This window comes from Antechinus flavipes, chromosome 5 (assembly GCF_016432865.1).
Source record: "Antechinus flavipes isolate AdamAnt ecotype Samford, QLD, Australia chromosome 5, AdamAnt_v2, whole genome shotgun sequence".
Taxonomy (NCBI): domain Eukaryota; kingdom Metazoa; phylum Chordata; class Mammalia; order Dasyuromorphia; family Dasyuridae; genus Antechinus; species Antechinus flavipes.
In genome coordinates, this window is record NC_067402.1 from 246099180 (window position 1) to 246116681 (window position 17502).

General features: G+C 36.3%; 1 protein-coding gene and 1 long non-coding RNA gene across 9 annotated transcripts in view; one reads left to right on the forward strand and one right to left on the reverse strand.

The window, feature by feature from the left end:
- Positions 1-14440, forward strand: part of SYT1 (synaptotagmin 1) — a 724462-nt gene extending 710022 nt beyond the window's left edge. For all 8 annotated transcript variants that reach the window (XM_051963226.1, XM_051963233.1, XM_051963231.1 and 5 more), the window contains 2 exons: positions 4205-4338; positions 10955-14440. In XM_051963226.1, coding sequence (XP_051819186.1) covers positions 4205-4338; positions 10955-11161 — 341 coding nt within the window. In that variant the 3' untranslated portion in view covers positions 11162-14440. The remainder of the gene's footprint in view (positions 1-4204; positions 4339-10954) is intronic.
- On the reverse strand, positions 4869-16604 carry LOC127539186 (uncharacterized). The gene is made up of 2 exons (XR_007947879.1): positions 16214-16604; positions 4869-6271 (listed from the first exon to the last, which is right to left on the reverse strand). It is a non-coding gene; the product is annotated as an uncharacterized LOC127539186 (long non-coding RNA).
- Between the last annotated feature and the right edge of the window lie 898 nt (positions 16605-17502).

The window sequence follows — 17502 nt, forward strand, 5'->3', positions numbered from 1 at the left end:
GCCCCTTTCTGTGAATATTTTTAAAAACTTTAAAAAATATTTAGGATTTCGAAGGAAACTAATTGTATGTACTTAGCATTAGTGAAATTCAGTAAAACTATTTTTTAAAGTTCATGGATCCTAGTCTAGATTCTAGAGAAGTTCAAATGTTTTTTGCAATTAAGGAAACTGAGTCAAAAGTGAGACTTGAAAAAGCGAGTGATTTAAATTCACCAATTCTCCAAACTCCCAATCTAAAATTCCATGCTTTCTGTCCATAGATGCCAAATACTCCCAAAGTCAGACAAGAAAGGAAAAGAAAGTTGTAGAATACTGCATGCAGAAAGTCACTATGTTATTATGGAAAGAAGAATATAATTCTGGATTTAGAATCAAAGGTTGTTATTCAGCCATTTTTGAGTCATGTATGACTCCATTTGCAAAGTTTGAAAGCAATTTTTTTTAATAACCCCGTAAAATAGATGGTAAGATTTTGTAATTGCTTTGTCTTTTCTGACTCTTTGTGACTTCTAGAGTTTTCTTGACAAAGATACTGGAGTGGTTTACCATCTCTTCCCATTCATTTTACAGATGAGGAAACTGAGAAAATCAAATTTAAATGATTTCCCCAGGGTCACATAGCTACTAAGTGTCTGAGGCCAGATTTGAACTCAGGAAAATGAATCTTCTTGACTCCAAGCCAGGCCATCTATTCCCATTTAATTAGCTCTTGAGTCAAAGGCCCTTAGTTCAAATTCTGCCCCTGCCATTTACTAGTCTGAGATCTTAAGCAAATCACTTATTACCTCTAAACCTCAATATCTTCATCTATAGAATTAGATGGTTGGACTTGATCCTAGAATCCTTTTCAGATGAAAATCTGCGATGTTTTGATGTTAATGTTCTAAGATTGTTTATTGTCTGAATCTCATTAAGCTACTCTGACTTGTTTTCAGTTCTGGGATATGGACCAGTGCTTGTTCTCATGGATGATTTCACAGAAAACAAAGGATCACTCAGTGACACTGTTGGGATTATACAGCAAATCAATCCCTTTTCCCCTAGTGCCAACCATGTAGCTCTTTCCATGGCACCTTTGCCTAAATGAGTTCCGGAAAGCAAGTGGAAAGAATATTTAAACTTGAGAACACAAATGCCATCACTGGCTTCAGACCCAGTGCCAATGCAAAAATACAGGTTGACAGTCATTGTTGCTGTCATTGTGTTTATTTGTAAAAGTGCCAGCTAGTGGAGCAAGGGGAAGGCTTTACCAAACAAACCAAATCTCTTGTCATCAAGATATATTCATAGTGAAAAGGCCAAATTCCTTTACATTCCAGGATGAGGCTGCAGATGCATCTGTTTACACTGGGATTTCTAGTCATTAAGCAGCTCTTTTGTTGAAGGAGCTGATTATTGCTGGCTCACCAGCTTTGGTCTGCGTACATGGAAAAGTTTTTTGTTTTGGTTTGGGGTTATTTTGAGAGGTGGAACAGTAATGATGGATTGCTTTCTCCTTTAGAAACCAGAAGACTTGAGCTGTATAGAAAAAATTAGCATGCATCATACCAGAAGCTAATTTGTTCATATTAAAAAAAATTAAGTAAGGCAACCCCAGAAAAGTCTTGTTTCTCAAAGGGTATTTAGACTGGTATTTATCCCAGTGATCCTTTGGAGATGCTAAGGGAGTTCAGAGTTGATCATTAGAAGAGAGGAGTCTATTTCACCTATGACTTTTGCTTCCTTTTTTAATTTTATTTTTAATTTATGGAATAAAACAAACATTTCAATAATATAGTACAAGAAAAAAGATTACACATGAAACTGCATATCTACCACACACAACTTGCTATTACTTTTAAATGTATGACAAAATTATTGTGCAAATTTCTTATTTTTCTTCCCTTCTCCTATGCCACATACCCTAGAGATGGCCATCATTAGACACAAATAAGTATATGTGTGTATGTAAAATTATTCTTTACATACTTCTCTTTATCAATTCTTTCTCTGGATGCAGATAGCATCTTTCTTCATACAATTTTAGTTAATTTGGGTATTTCTGTTAGTCAAAATCACTTTTGTGTTTTCCTTAAAAACATGACCTTGAACTTTGAGATAGTATAGAAGAGTATCTTATATCACACTTCAAGTCTAGAAATGAAAGATTCTTGAAAATAATTTTTTTCAATTGCACACATGATTTCACTAGTATATTATATTCCCAGAATAGAGACTCCTTCCACTTGTGCAGATGAATTACTTCCAAAATTACACAAGTGGTGTCTGGGACAGAATTCTAACTCAAATCTTTCTAATTCTAGGTCTAGCACTCTTTTTACTGTGCCACTTAAATGTACTCTAAAATATATGTTAAATTATAAATATAATATTTGAAGTAAAAAATGATCCTGAAATGCTAAATTCTAATATATTTAGAGAACCTAAGTTCTTTGATGGCAGAGAATGTCCAGGTCTTGTCTTTGTATTCTTAATACTTCACACAAAGAAGGTGTTTAATAAATGTTTGGGGTTTTTAAATTAAGCCTCCCAACCACTCTGTGAAATAGAGCTACACCTGTTAGTATCCTCATTTATAAATGACGGAAATGAAACTTAAGAAGGTATAATTATTTGCCCAGGTTTTGTCTTTGTATTCTTAACACCTCACACAAAGAAGGTTTTTAATAAATGGTTTGGTATTTTTATTATATCATTTAAGCCTCCCAACAACCCTGTGAGATAGAATTAGATCTGTTAGTATCCTTATTTGCAGAAGAAGAAAATGAGGCTCAGAGAGGGATAATTATTTATAAATAATATATATAAAATATATATATATACATATATGTGTATGTATGTGTATATATGTATATACACATACATACACACACACACACACACACACATATATGTTATAGGACCATAAATACTGATTTGGAAAGTACCTTGGAAATATTTATGTTCAATTCCCTCATTTTACAGATGAGGAAACTGAGACTCAGAGAAATGATTTTTAAAAATGATGAGCAGGATGATTTCAGAAAAGCCTTGAAAGACTTACATGAACTGAGGCTAAGTGAAGTGAGCAGAACCAAGAGAACTATTACTATTATATAGTAATGCGCTATATATATATATATATATATATATATATATATATATATATATATATATATATGCTATAGTAATAGCAAGATTGTGTGATTATCCACTGATGAACTTGGCTCTTTCCAACAAGAAGATTCAAGCAATTCCAAAAGACTTGGGATGGAGACAGCCATCTGCATCCAGAAAGAGGACTATGGGGTCTAAATGTGGAATACAACATAGTATTTTCATCTTGTTGTTGTTGTTTGTCTGCTTTTTTTTCCTTCTCATTTTTTCCTCTTTGATCTAATTTTTCTTGCACAGCATGACAAAGATGGAAATGTGTTTAGAGGAATTGCACATGTTTAACCTATATAGGATTATTTGCTGTCTTGAGGTAGGGAGATGGAGAAAAATTTGGAACACAAGGTTTTGCAGAGGGAAGTGTTGAAAATTATCTTTGCATGATTTTGAAAAAACAATAAAATTGGAAAAGAAAAAAAAAGAAATGATTTACCCAGGATCATAATAGATTTAGAGTTGGAAAGGACTTCAGGGGTCTTCAAGATCAAATTCCTTGTGTAACAAATGTAGACACTGAAGCAGAGGTTAAGTGAGTTAGTCAGAATCACATAGGCAGTATCAAAGGCTAGATTTGAACTCAGGTCCTCCTGACTCCAATTCCAAAGGCAGAGGCAGAGAAGAGTGTGAGGCCTGGAGTCAAGAAGACCAAAATTTAAATCCAGCCTCAGACGCTTACTAGTTATGTGATCAAGTCATTTAATCTTTATCTGCCTCAGTTTCTTGAAATGTAAGAGATAATAAAAGCATCTACCACTCAGAACTGCTGTGAGAATCAAATAAGCACACATTCGGTGCTGTACAAATGCTTATTTTCTTCTCCTTTCCTGAGATACTTTCATGAAAGTCTTTGGAACTAAATTTTAGCACATAGCATTGTATATAATAAGTGGTTAATAAATACTTATTTCCTTCCTTCCTCTCACTAGATTAAAAAATCCATTACAGAATTGTTTCCCTACAGGGAGGTTTCTGTCTCATTTACAAGTTTCTACCAGAAGCAGAAAAATGCGTCCCTAAATTCCTAACTCTACTTCCCATTTGCTTTCCTCAGATCCCTATGTGAAGATTCATTTGATGCAGAATGGCAAGAGATTGAAGAAGAAAAAGACCACCATTAAGAAGAACACACTGAATCCCTACTATAATGAGTCATTCAGCTTTGAAGTACCTTTCGAGCAAATCCAGGTAATATCAAGCTCGATAATGTCTCTTCTGTTTCAGTTCACTCCTCCAAACTTCCAAAATATCCAACACAGACCTCTTTAATTAGCAAGGGAAGTGTGCCTCCATTAGCACCTGTGTTTTCATTTCCCTCCCATGATGCTTAGAAGATGACAGAGAACTGCATTTAAGGACAGTCAATTTGTCAATCAGATCCACCCTGTGCTTAACACCCCCTTTTACCTCTGCCCCAAAACACAAGGGGGAAAAGGACCAGGTATGAGTCATTTTGTACTGAGTAGAAATGAATTAGCAAAAAAGAATTGTATTTTGCAGTATCTTTCATCTTTAATTAGTATAAAAATTGATTAAGGGTCACAAGAGGAAAAAAAGAATTATTGATGAAAATTTGACCAATTGGGAATAGATGTATCAGTAGTTAAATAACAAGCCTCCTTTCACCTTTCAGCAATAGGAAGGGAGAGGAGAGAGAGAGGGAGAGGGAAAGAGTTCTATCTGGAAACCTTTAGAATGAGAAGTTGTAGCCACACTGATCATTTGTGATCTTTTTTATTGGAGGCCTTTTCATGTTTGAAATACCATGTTTTGTAATGATAGGATGGAAATTCCAGCTTCCGACAGGCTCTCTATAGATAGGAGCCTTCTCCTGCTGCTTCTCAGTGGGTACCAGACACAGATTGTTGTACTTGGAGCAACATTATTCCTCTATTTTAATGAAATAATTGACATAGACAATCCTTTCAATACCAAAATAATTAGACCATGAACAAGAAGGGATGTTTAAAATAAAGGGGAGTTAATAAAGCTGCAGGGTGGATTTTCTAAACAATGGAGGTTGGTTTTCTTATTCCTAAATATTGTTTTTGGACATAGTACCTAATCAGTACATCATACCTTCATCCCCTTCAGAAGGCAATTTTTTCTTTTGGAGGGGAACAGGAGACTTATAAAGAGCATAACCAGAAACAATACCTTTGATTACCCTGGGCCATAATAATTTCTAGGCAGCTAAGGGACATAGTGGTTAGAGTGCTAGACTTGGAGTCAGGAAAATCATCTTCATAAGTTCAAATTCAGCCTCAGACAATTCCTAGTTATGTGATCCTAGCCAAGTCACTTAATCCTGCTTGTCTATTTCTTCATCTATAAAATGAGCTGGTGAAAGAAACTGCACACCCATTGCAGTATCTTTGCTTAAAAAAAACTCCAAAATGGGGTCATGAAAATGGGGACATGACTTAAAAAAAAATGAGCAGGGGCAACTAGGTGGTGCAGTAGATAGAGCACCAGCCCTGAAGTCAGGAGGACCTGAGTTCAAATTTGACCCCAGACACTTAATACTTCCTATATGTGTGTCATTTAACCCCCAATTGCCTCAGCAAAAAACAAAAACAAAAACAAAAAAAACAAACAAACAAAAAAAAAAAACTGAGCAAGAACAATAATAATTTCTAGGTTGGACTATATGTCCCCCAAGCTCAGTCAATAAGCGTTTATTAAGTACCTATTATTTGTCAGGTAAGTGGGTACAAATATGAATAAAAAGGAGAATAGTTCCTGACTTCAAAGAGCTATATTCTAATAAAAGACAACATATAAAATGGAGTTGAAAAGTTGGGGGAAAGTTATTTACAACAGGTAGTAAAGTCTAGAGAGACAGAAGCTAAATCAGGAAATGGATGATTATTCTAAGCCTTTTCTCAAATTGAGAGTTCTCTGAAGAACTTCACCATTGGAAGAAGAGATCTTCAAGGGTGGAGGAATATTCCAGGGTGAAAAAATCAGTTGAGGCATAGTGGCAAAGTCCAAAAAGTGAAAATAAAAGAAATCATGTTATCGGAAGAATCAGCTAAATGGTGCAGTAGACAGAGTACTGGGCTTAGAATCAGCAACACCTGAATTCACATCCAATTCCCATTTGTCTTCGTTTCTTCACCTATAAAATGAAAATAAGAAGAGCACTTACTTCCAGGATTGTTGGAAAGATCAAATGAGATAATATTTATAAAGAACTTAGCACATAGTAAGTGCTATGTGAATGCTATCTTTATTGTTGTAATTATTAGTTCTATTAATTAGTATTATTACTTATATGGAATTATTCTCATTCTACATGAACATCACCTCTAGACTTTCAACTTCTGAGTTAAAAAGATGAGTTAGTGACCTTGCTCATTCACACCTACCTCACCTGCTTGTGAGTTTCAGTCCAGTCCAGGCATCCACTTGGTTAACATAACATGTACTTTCCATTTCTGTCCCATAATGTGCTAGAATTTCAGATGACAGTGATTCCCAACTTCATCACAACCAACTTGAGTCAATTAACTCAGATAAAAAAATTGCCTAAGATAGCCATTTCCTCCACCAATTTTTTTCAATGTATGTTATTTTGCACTTTGAGGTTCTAAGACCTTATTCCTCTGGTAACTAACATTGACATTTTTTTAATTTTGCAAAACCAAATAACAAAAGAGCAGCCACTGAGATTAAAATAGACTACTACAGTAAAGCTTCTCCTTGAGGCTACAATTCTACACCACCCTTAATAAAAATCCTCTTTTTTTAAGCCATCAATAGTAGGCAAAGCAAATCCGTTGGATCTGAAACATAAACACATTAAATATAAATTTTTTTTTCCTAGGGAAAGGTTGTGGAAAAGATAGTATTTTGTCAAGACAGAGAGATGTTGTGAAGTACAGGGTAGCTCTCTGGAGGGCTTCAGGGTCAGCCAGAGTCAGGATAAATCAAAGTCCTTGGTCTGTAGGGGTAGAAATGAAAGAGGCAGCCAAGCAGAATCCTGGATAATCGAGTCCAGAGCCATTAGCCTCCCTCCTCCTCATCCTGCCACAAAGTGACTCTCTGGCCCTTCTCTTTCTGCTCTCCAATCCTTGTCTACAATTATCTTAACACCAAATATTCAGTAAGCACCAAACCAGTGAGAAGAGCAATTTATCCAAACATATGCTAATAGAGTCATTGTCTCACATCGAATAGGTAATTAGCCTTAAGTGCTTTGTTGTCTGATTCAAGCATACCTTTTTTCAGAGTTTCAGCCCTCTACAAGATGTAAAATATATTAAACATAAAAATAATGTTTATCATGTCCTCCTTCCCTTTGCATAGATCCATAGTCTTTCTTTTAGGGATGGCTGTCCATGTATTCTTCACCCCTTTTATAATAAAATTCAGTAAAGAAGGGAGTAGAGCGTCCTCTACTTTGAGTTCCTAAAACTATCACAGAGTTCAAGATACATCTGAAATGGTTTCTGTACTAAGTAAAGTTAGAGTTTTTAAAAACTAGGAACAGCAACTTCTGTGAAGAAAATCTATCAAGCCCTTCTTCCCTTAGAGGTCACATCTTGAGTGTTCCTGGAAAAGTATATCCCTTCACAGTACATGTGCTTCCAACAAACACTCCCTCTCTACTTCTGCAAACATGGAAATTTCATTTTAGCATTTGAAGAAATAAAGGTGATTCCCTTTCATTATCATTGCAACACAATAGGTTGCTTTAGAAAAAGTAGCCCAAAAAGTTCTATTAAAGAGGGCAAACAAGTGACATGTCTTTTTAAAGAATTTTTTCAAATGTAGCCCAAAATGAAACTTCTGGATTTGTTTTTTATCTGTAAAATAAGGTATTTGGGTTAGGTAACCACTAAAGTCCCTTGGAGTTCTAAATCCTGTGATCTGAAAATCATATGACTAATATTGTCTTTTTTTGCTGTCTTCCCCAGTGTAGATAGAAAATACTATACTCTTCACACATAATTCCCTTCTTAGCTGACTTAATCTACCTCTATATAAGATGCACTGTTAGCTTTACTGTCACTACAGTAAATTTTGTGGAATAGTTTGCATTTTAATTCTAAAGTAACCTTATTTGGTTTGACTCTTGATACACCATTCATAGCAGGACAGTCCACAGAATGTAAAGTTAGTAAGAGTTTATTAAGTGCCTGTCATGTAGCAGGCCTGTACTAACTCTAAGAATACAAACACAGACAAAAACAATCCCTGTCCACAAAAAACTTAAATCTTGAAAGGGAAAATAACATATAGATATAGATATATATAGACAGTAGATTTGATGAGGTTTAGATTTGAGGTACCCAAATAAAATTAGGGTTTCTGGTGGTCAGGGAGTTAAATAAGGTCTAATGGCAGCGCAAGGGTAGGGAGTTCTGAGGATTCCCTTTCTGGCTGCACAGAGATCCTCTATAAAGGAATTTACAGACTCTGAAAACCTAGATTGGTAAAAGAGGTTTATTATGGGGATTGGAAGTAAGGTTAAAGTCTAGTTAAGGAAACAGGTGAGAGTAAAGAGAAGAAGGCACTGGAAATAGTATTCCAGTGGGCAGAGATCCTTGGTGTGCCAAGCATAGGGCTGACACGTTTAGAACCTCTGCAAAGAGAGTGTTTTAGTTTGGCTCTTTTATATTAGGAGGCTTTGGCTACAAGCTGAAGGGGGCTCGTGGGTGGAGTCCTAGGTTAGCTCCTCTGGGTTTCAGCTAGGGCTAGAATTTGAATTGAATTCAATGGGTTTCAGGACTGAGTCAACCCCACCCAGATAACAAAGATGAAACTGTTTGTGCTTTGGGGTGGAATCCCCTTACTGAGGCAGAGCTGAAGGAGATTTTCTCCTTTAAGGATTTTCAGAGTTTGGTGGTTCCCTCTTCAGATTCATGCTTGAGTGCTTCCAAAATGGCTGAAATTGCAACTACAGCTGACTACTTTTTGTAATTACTTTTTTCATTCCTTCTTAACTTCCTTCTTAACCTAGCTATTTCTAGTCCTAAAATCTATCACATGGAATTCTATTTAAGAAAATATTCTATTTGGACAGAAGCAGCTCCACCCAAAGAAAGAACGCTGGGAAATGAATGTAAACTGCTTGCATTTTTGTTTTTCTTCCTGTGTTATTTCTACCTTCTGAATCCAATTCTCCCTGTGCAACAAGAAAACTGTTCGGTTCTGCACACATATATTGTATCTAGGATATACTGTAACCTATTCAACATGTAAAGGACTGCTTGCCATCTGGGAGAGGGAATGGAGGGAGGGAGAGGAAAAATCGGAACAGAAGTGAGTGTAAGGAATAATGCTGTAAAAAATTACCCTGGCATGGGTTCTATCAATAAAAAGATATTTTTAAAAAAAATTCTATTGAGGAACATGTTTTCAATATGTGACCAAAGAAAATATGCCAGAGTGTAAGGAAAAAATGCATTAAAAAACAAGGTGGATTAAAAAAATATAAGAACATAAAAAACATTTTTAAATGTATGAAATCTGGATTTATAATAAGATCTGAGTTCAAATTTCCCTCAGATACCTACTAGCTATGACCCTAAGTACCTCATGTAACCTGTTTGCCTCAGTTTTATCATCTGTAAAATGGGAATGATAATAGCATTCATCTCTCAAGATTTTTTTGAGGTTAAAATCAGATAATAATTGTAAAGTACTTACCATAAAGCTTGCACATATAAAGCGTTATATAAATATTAGTTACTATTATATAAGGGAAGGACACATACTCTATTCAAATAAGTTTGTATAAAAGATATTATCAAATACTTTCTGATGAATTTGAGGCAAATTCAAAATGTAAGTAATTGATATCTTTCTTTTTTTTTTTTGCTGAGGCAAATGGGATTAAGTGACTTGCCCAGGGTCACACAGTTAGGAAGTGCTAAGTGTGTGAAGTCAGATTTGAACTCAGGTCCTTCTGACTTCAGGGCTAGTGCTCTATTCACTGCACCACCTAGCTGTCCCGCAAGTAATTGATATCACCAAAAGTAGTCTTACATCTTGAAGAAAGGAATACCTTTAGATAATAAAGTCATTACAGATCAGTACTTTGCACTTAGTAAAATATTTAATGAATGTTTGATTATTGATAACTTTTTAAAAATCAGAATAATTTTTAAAAATATATTTAATTGATGACTTTTGTCTTTGTATGGATTATTTTCCATTGCAGCCCAGACTGAGGCCTCCCTTTGTGACAATGAAAAACAAATAAAAACTTGTGAACCAAACTGCCCCTAATAAAATTTTCAATTCTAGCCTAATAGTTTTTATTCAGAGTAAATCACAAGACTTTAAAAAATACTACTTATTTTGTCTACACAACAACCATGTAAGTCACATTTTTAAAACAGTAATGTGGCTAAAACAGAGCAAAAATTAGAGACTTGACCAAGATCATTCAACTAAGTCCTGGCTAAAATGAATGAATGAAAAAGTGTTTATTAAATGTTTACTATGAGCCAAGTACTGTGCTAGTTAAGTGCTGAGACTATAAATAAGCAATCTTTGCCCTCAAGGAGCATATTTTCTACTTAAGGAAGACAAACAAAAGAAAGTTTAATTATAGAGCAGATGGAAAGACACAGGGGACCGAGGGAACAACAGTGTTTGGATTGGCAAGGCTTGAGAGTCCATCAGTAGATCAAATTAGGAATTTTGAAGTCCTCATTCCCAGCCATTGACCATTCTGTCTTTATCTTGCTTGATTTCCAACTCCTTTGAACATAAAATGCTTATATCAGGAAGAGTTGGTTCCAATCTCTTTATGACCTCTTTGTTCTTTTTTTCTTTACTCCCTTTTTAGAAAGTGCAAGTTGTGGTAACTGTTTTGGACTATGACAAGATTGGCAAGAACGATGCCATCGGCAAGGTCTTTGTGGGCTACAACAGCACCGGAGCGGAGCTGCGACATTGGTCAGATATGTTGGCCAATCCCAGGCGACCTATTGCACAGTGGCACACCTTACAGGTAGAGGAGGAGGTAGATGCCATGCTTGCTGTCAAGAAATAAAGGGAACAAAAGAAGCCTTTCTGCATTTGCCCACATAGTGCTCTTTAGCCAGTATCTGTAAATACCTCAGTAATATAGGTCCTTTCATTTCCAGCCATGCATTCCTAACCCAAATCAGTGCTCCTTCAAATCCTGTTTTAATTTGCACAACTTTAAACGTAGAGAGCCCCCTAAGACCTTTATCACCCCACTGTCCCCCAGATCTACTCTTCTTTTAAGCAATATGATGTGTAGATAGAGCATGACAGAAATTATTTATTGTATTGTTGTATATAGCAGTATGCTAAAAATTTATTTCTAGTTTGTGTATTTGTATGTTGTAAGAGTTTCCTAATCTGTGTATATCTAGATGTTTTTAATAAGATGTTCTATTTTAAATTATGTAAATTGACTGAGATATAGGAGAGCTGATAATATATATTAGGGTTAAATATTGTATCGTCTGCATTCCAGCAAAAATTCCAACTTGTAAGGCACTAGTACAGTTACAGTGACATCTTAAAGGACAACAAATCTGAGCTTTCAATCGAACCATTCAAATAACTGGATATTCTTAAAACTGCACACTTGGAGGGGGTAAATCCCATTCTGTAGAATTCTTTTACAGGCAACTTAGCATGATCTGAGCAGCTCCATAGCTGACCTCAAGGAATCGTAGCCACAAGTCAATAGAGTCCAGTTATCCCTTCCACATCTGGATTTTCCCCATCTCGGTTTCAATATATCATGGGTCAGAATAAGAATTGTTTGGGCATTTTACTAAAAAGCTGAATATGACACAAGAATGCCAGCAGATGACATAGAAAAAGTTTAGAAATGCAGAATTGTTATTAAAAGAAAAAAAGCATTCTGACAGACCCTGGCATCAAATGAGAAAAAGCTAAGTCCTTATATGATTTCCTAAAGCCAAATAAAGGTGAAAGGTCTAGCTCTACAGATTTTACATGGGATTTTCCAGATCAAGATGGGGGGATTAGAGGAACTGTGCCCCTATCTATCCTCCTTATTGTGGAAGGGATAACTGTGTAGCATTTGTCTATATATACTTTAATAAGCTGAAATTCTGGCTTTACACTTAATAGTCAAAGAAGCAGTTGAATGGAAGGAATTATTTCTTATTATTGCACCTAGAATAAATAATATGATGGTGTTTGGTGGAGTGTGTATGTGTGTGTATGTGTGTACATGTATTTCACTAGGGAGGGAAAGGCTGGGGGGGAGAAATCAACATTTATGAAATACCACCTGACCATTCAAGAAGACGCTCTCCGTGCTTACCTTTATATAAAATGTGCATCCTGGGAATTCTATTGGAGATTTCCCATTCTGGATGAATTCTTAATGGGTTTGCACATTAGACTTTATAACAAAATATTTTATTATATAAAATCAGATTAGAAGGAATGCAGAATATTTTTAAACACAGCAACCTGTGCTTATTACACAAAATGACTTTGTGGTCAACAGTATTGTAATCCCATTGAGACAAAAAAAAAAGGACAAAATTTAGCCATAGTTCTGAATGCACTTCAATAAAGCCAAAACAAACAGCTAGTGATCTTTTTATATGCTCTTTATACTGAAATGAGTTTTAATTTGTCCTTTAAAAAAAAGATGAAACTAAACAAAGAATAAGTTCTAGAAAACTGAAGCAATCTCTTATGTATACTAGATGCTCGTTTCAGGAAGAGTTTTTAAATGTTTTCAATGTTATTATGTAGTAATGGCACTATTATGAAGCTATTTGTCATTCCATAAGAGTCTTAAAAGACTGCTCTGTGTATCACTGTGACTGCCTTGTGTGCTTAGAAATCTAGTTTTCTCAGTGGATAGCAATCAATTTATTCCTTAGTGATATTGTTATAATACTGCCATTCCCTTCTATACTGCACTGCCGGAGGCCCACGTAGCACCAACAGTTCTAGTTACAAATGGACCAATCCAGAACTGAAGAGCTACGCATTGGACAGGGAAATTTCAGAGAATGGGTGGACCACACAGCATATTGTTGAACACTGTGCAATATTCCATACCTTAACCCACCCTGGTAGGTCATTGCCTTATTAAATTAAGGGCAATCTACCATCTCATTCTGCATCAAACTCCTTTTCCACATCACTTCAGACTTTCTCTTTCTCTCTTTCTCCCAAGACCAAATTTTGGGTTGACCAGGCTAGAGACAGTGACAATTCTCTGAAGTGAAAGTTCATTTTCCTGACAAATAAGAAACCCATTATCTTGGCTTTGTGTTCCAAATTTATTATACTTATCTTCTTACCAGCATGCCATGTTCCTCACTGAATCCAAGGAAAATCAGCTAGGGCTGCCAGACAGAAGGCTTGAGGCGTTCCAAGCTATCTCCTAATGAATAGAGATCCTTTATATTTTCTCAATAAAGGATCAGGTGGGCCCTTTGATTGTTCAGCCCAGTCAAGGCAAACACCACCAAACTAGGAACAAGCACAGAATGAAGAATCAAGATTGCAGAGGGAGGGAGGACAATTCTCTCTTCTGACTTTATTGTCCCTAAGCCATAATTTCCTTTTCACTCATTTCCCATGGAGGAGGCATTCTAGGAGAATAAATGCCTCTGTGTAGGGAGGAAAAAGTCAAATAGGACTTCTTTTCATCCATTTTAAGGGACCAAACCCTCCCAAAGAGAGGGGCAAGGTTGACTTTTAGATTGTTGTTTGTGCATAACAGAATTTAACTTCATCATATCCAGGTTTGAGTTGTTCATATAGAACCCAGAAGCAAGCAGGTTCTAGCTGCCAGATAAATACACATTCTCTATCGCATTAAGTACTCTTAATGTATTCTCTTCCAACACTGCCAGACACACTGTTGCCGTAGTAGAATTGGTTGATATTCTCTGCCATCATTCCCATGACAGTGACTGAACCTGCTTTTTTGACCACAATGATCATCCATCCTCAGATAAGCCACATATACCTTTCTGACAAAGCTGTGTAAAGTATTAGAAATCTGATGCTGTAGAGAGAGATCCTAGTTGCCTTTGTGTATATTTACTGCCTGCTTGAGTGTTCCTATATGTGGGTTTTCTCTGTATCTTGTAGAAATTGGGGTGTTCTATCCTGCCATAACGGCCCGTGGCCCACGAGCCGACAACTTTAGCTGTATTTTACCTTCATTTTTTGATGAGGTGGTTAAAATTTTGTTTCACTTTGTGTAGTGAATCCCACAGTAGTTTTCTGATTGTTGTTACCAATGACTTGACCTATTACACAGATATTCAATAAAAATGTTTTATTTCCTGTTGATGTCGCTGTGTTTTCATTCTTTTCTTGTCCCTTTCCCCACCTTGAGCTGTGGAATAAGTAACTCTTTCTCGTTTCCTAAGTCAATTCCCTGTTATTTGGGGGTTTTGGTGGAAGCAGTTGGGGAGCCAAATAAAAGCCTGCAGCTGAATGCCAGCTTTTGTCTCACATCAATGGATACAGAGTTGACTGAGGGGAAAACAAAGCCTGATGAGAATTTGGCCTCAACTTCCTAGCATTCTCAGGCAGTGTCATTCTCAACATGTGTTTCTCTGTTTGTATTTATGGGCAATTCATTTGGCTCACCTTCAGGCTTTCTAGTGTGCCCACAATATGTCCTCTGGGGCTCTCTCCTGCCTGAGTTACATACGCATATCTCAGCACAGAATGGGGTTGAAACAAGTCTCTTTTTAAAAATTTCATTTTCAGAAGGAATGATATAACATTGTTTCCCACTTAGTAGTAATAAGGGGGTGAGGGAGTAAACAACAATTCAAAAATCACAGTATGCAGAGAGACTTCTTTGGAGGAATAAAATACTTACTGCAAAATTTCTGTTCTTTGATGAAAATTAAAGTGTGAGAATTTTAAATTTTTTTTCATAGACTCCAATCACCACTGAACCTAACCACATATTCTAGAATCAGATTTATCAGTTTCCTAAGTTTCATGCCACCCATCACCAAACAAGTGTTAGTTAAGTTAAAATTATTGTGTAACCCAGAGACGGGGCAAATGGTCATACCACGCAATGAGAAAGCATTTGGCAAAGTGACATTTGCCATGTAGGCAAAGAAAAAGCAATGTAAGGCTTTGTAAAATTATTTTCAAAAATAAATTACTGTAATTAAAAATTGGCTACATATAGGCAATTTAAGTGGTTTAGTTGTTTTTTTTTTTTTTAATAACCAGATAATTAATGGTCAAAAAATATTTAAAAAAAAAAAAAAAGCTAACAGGAACAGCTAAGTGGCACAGTGGATAGAGCACCAGTCCTGAAGTCAGGAGGACCTAAGTTCAAATCTGATCTCAGACACTTAACACTTCCTAGCTGTGTGACCCTGGGCAAGTCATTTAACCCCAATTGCCTCAGGGAAAAAAAGTTAACATACATTGGCACTACAATCAATTTATTTTCAAAAATAGGTTTAGGTGGTATACTCAAAGTGTGTTGTAGGAAGTCTTTCAATAAAGGCAGATACTTGGATTCCTGCCTGTCCTCAGTAAGCACAGCATCTAAGAATTGGAAGTAATCTCAGAAGGCCATTTTGGTGAAGAGATAGCTGGCTAATAATTCTCTGTGCAACATACCTAACAAGTATTTTCTTCTGCTTACCAATCTGTCTCCTTCCAGAGAAGGTTTAGCCACTTTTGAATAACTTTAATTGTTAGGAAGTTTGGGCACTGGGGTTTGGTTTTTATATAATTTGTTTTTTTCTGTTTCTTTACATTAGCATTCATACTGAGGACCTAGTGGACTCCTCACAAATTCACACACACACATCAAAATCATGTCTATATTTTAATTTATGCCCACAGTTCCTCTGATTTGGAAATTCCAAATATGGTTGCTGCTGTCTTTTCCCCCCACCTTCTCTTTATTACATATTCACCATAAAAAATATAGGCTGCGCCTAAAACTAGAAAAAAAACAATGGAAAAGGGACTTTTCAAGAAGGGATCAAGGTAAAGAAGGTGAGAAACAAACACTAAAAATGTTGGGGTCCTCAGCTAGTGCAGACCTGCTGATACCAGCTGGAGTCCAAGCACTTACCCACAATTATGGTGGCCTCTACAACAGGTCGTCTCTGAATACAACAGAGCAGTCTGACACCACTTATGCAGTTAGAGAAGCTTTATTGTTTGGTTATATCATCTTGTCCCTTCTTCTTCTTCCCTGCTTCCCTGCTTCCTCTCTCTCCCTCTGCAGTCCTATACTTATACCCTTCTCATCTCCCTTACCAAGGTGCCCTAGCAACAAGTATGTGTTTAGCTTGTGTATCCAGGAGCCCAACTCTTGAGACGGTGGGGGAGATCTCGATTTAGTGCATGCTCGATACCTGTCTTGGTGTGTCTACAGGGTGTGTACCCCGGACCTTTAGCCAGTGAGGCAGAACTCACACCCGAGGCTTCAACATCCATTCCCAAGAGTGAGCTGACTGAGATCCAACCAGCCAAAGACCACAAGGGTCAAGTTTGCACAAAACTTATCTGCACAGACTTGTTGCCTATGCAAATGGGGCATTGTGTGCAAGATACATGATACAAGATTAATGCAGACTCTTGCTAGTCTATTCCCTAGCATTCTTGTTGCTAGCTTCCCTAGCATAAAAATACAAAGAAAGTAAGACACTTTTCAAAACATGAACAGGATAAACCACTGAATTAAATAGTCAATATCTCATACCTATTTTTAATTAATTAATTTTAATACATATTATGAATCATGGAAGGAGAGAAAAATCAGAACAAAAGGGAGAAATCATGGGAGAAGAAAAAAACAGAAAAAAGAAGTGAATATAGCATGGATTGATTTACAGTCTCTATAATTCTTTTTCTGGATGCAGATGGTATTTTCTGTCCAAAGTCTATTGGGATTGCTTTAGATTACTGAACCACTGAGAAGAACCAGCACTTTCATAGTTAATCATTGCACATTATAGTGTACAATGTATTCCTGCTTGTTTCACTCAGCATCAATTCATGCAAATCTTTCCAGGCCTTTTTAAAGTTAGGTTGTTCATCATTTTTTCTAGAACAATAATATTCCATTCCCTTCATATACCACAACTTGTTCAGCCATTCCCCAATTGTTGGTCATCTATTCATTTTCCAATTCTTTGTTACCACAAAAAGAGCTGCTACAAACATTTTTACACATATAGGTCCTTTTCCTTCCTTTCCTTCCTTTCCTTCCCTTCCTTGGGATACAGACCCAGTACTGTCCCTGCTGGGTCAAAGGATATGCATAGTTTTATAGCTCTCTGGTTGTAATTCCAAATTGCTCTCCAGAATGGTTGGAGTTTCACAACTCTATCAACAATGCATTAGTGTCCCAGTTTT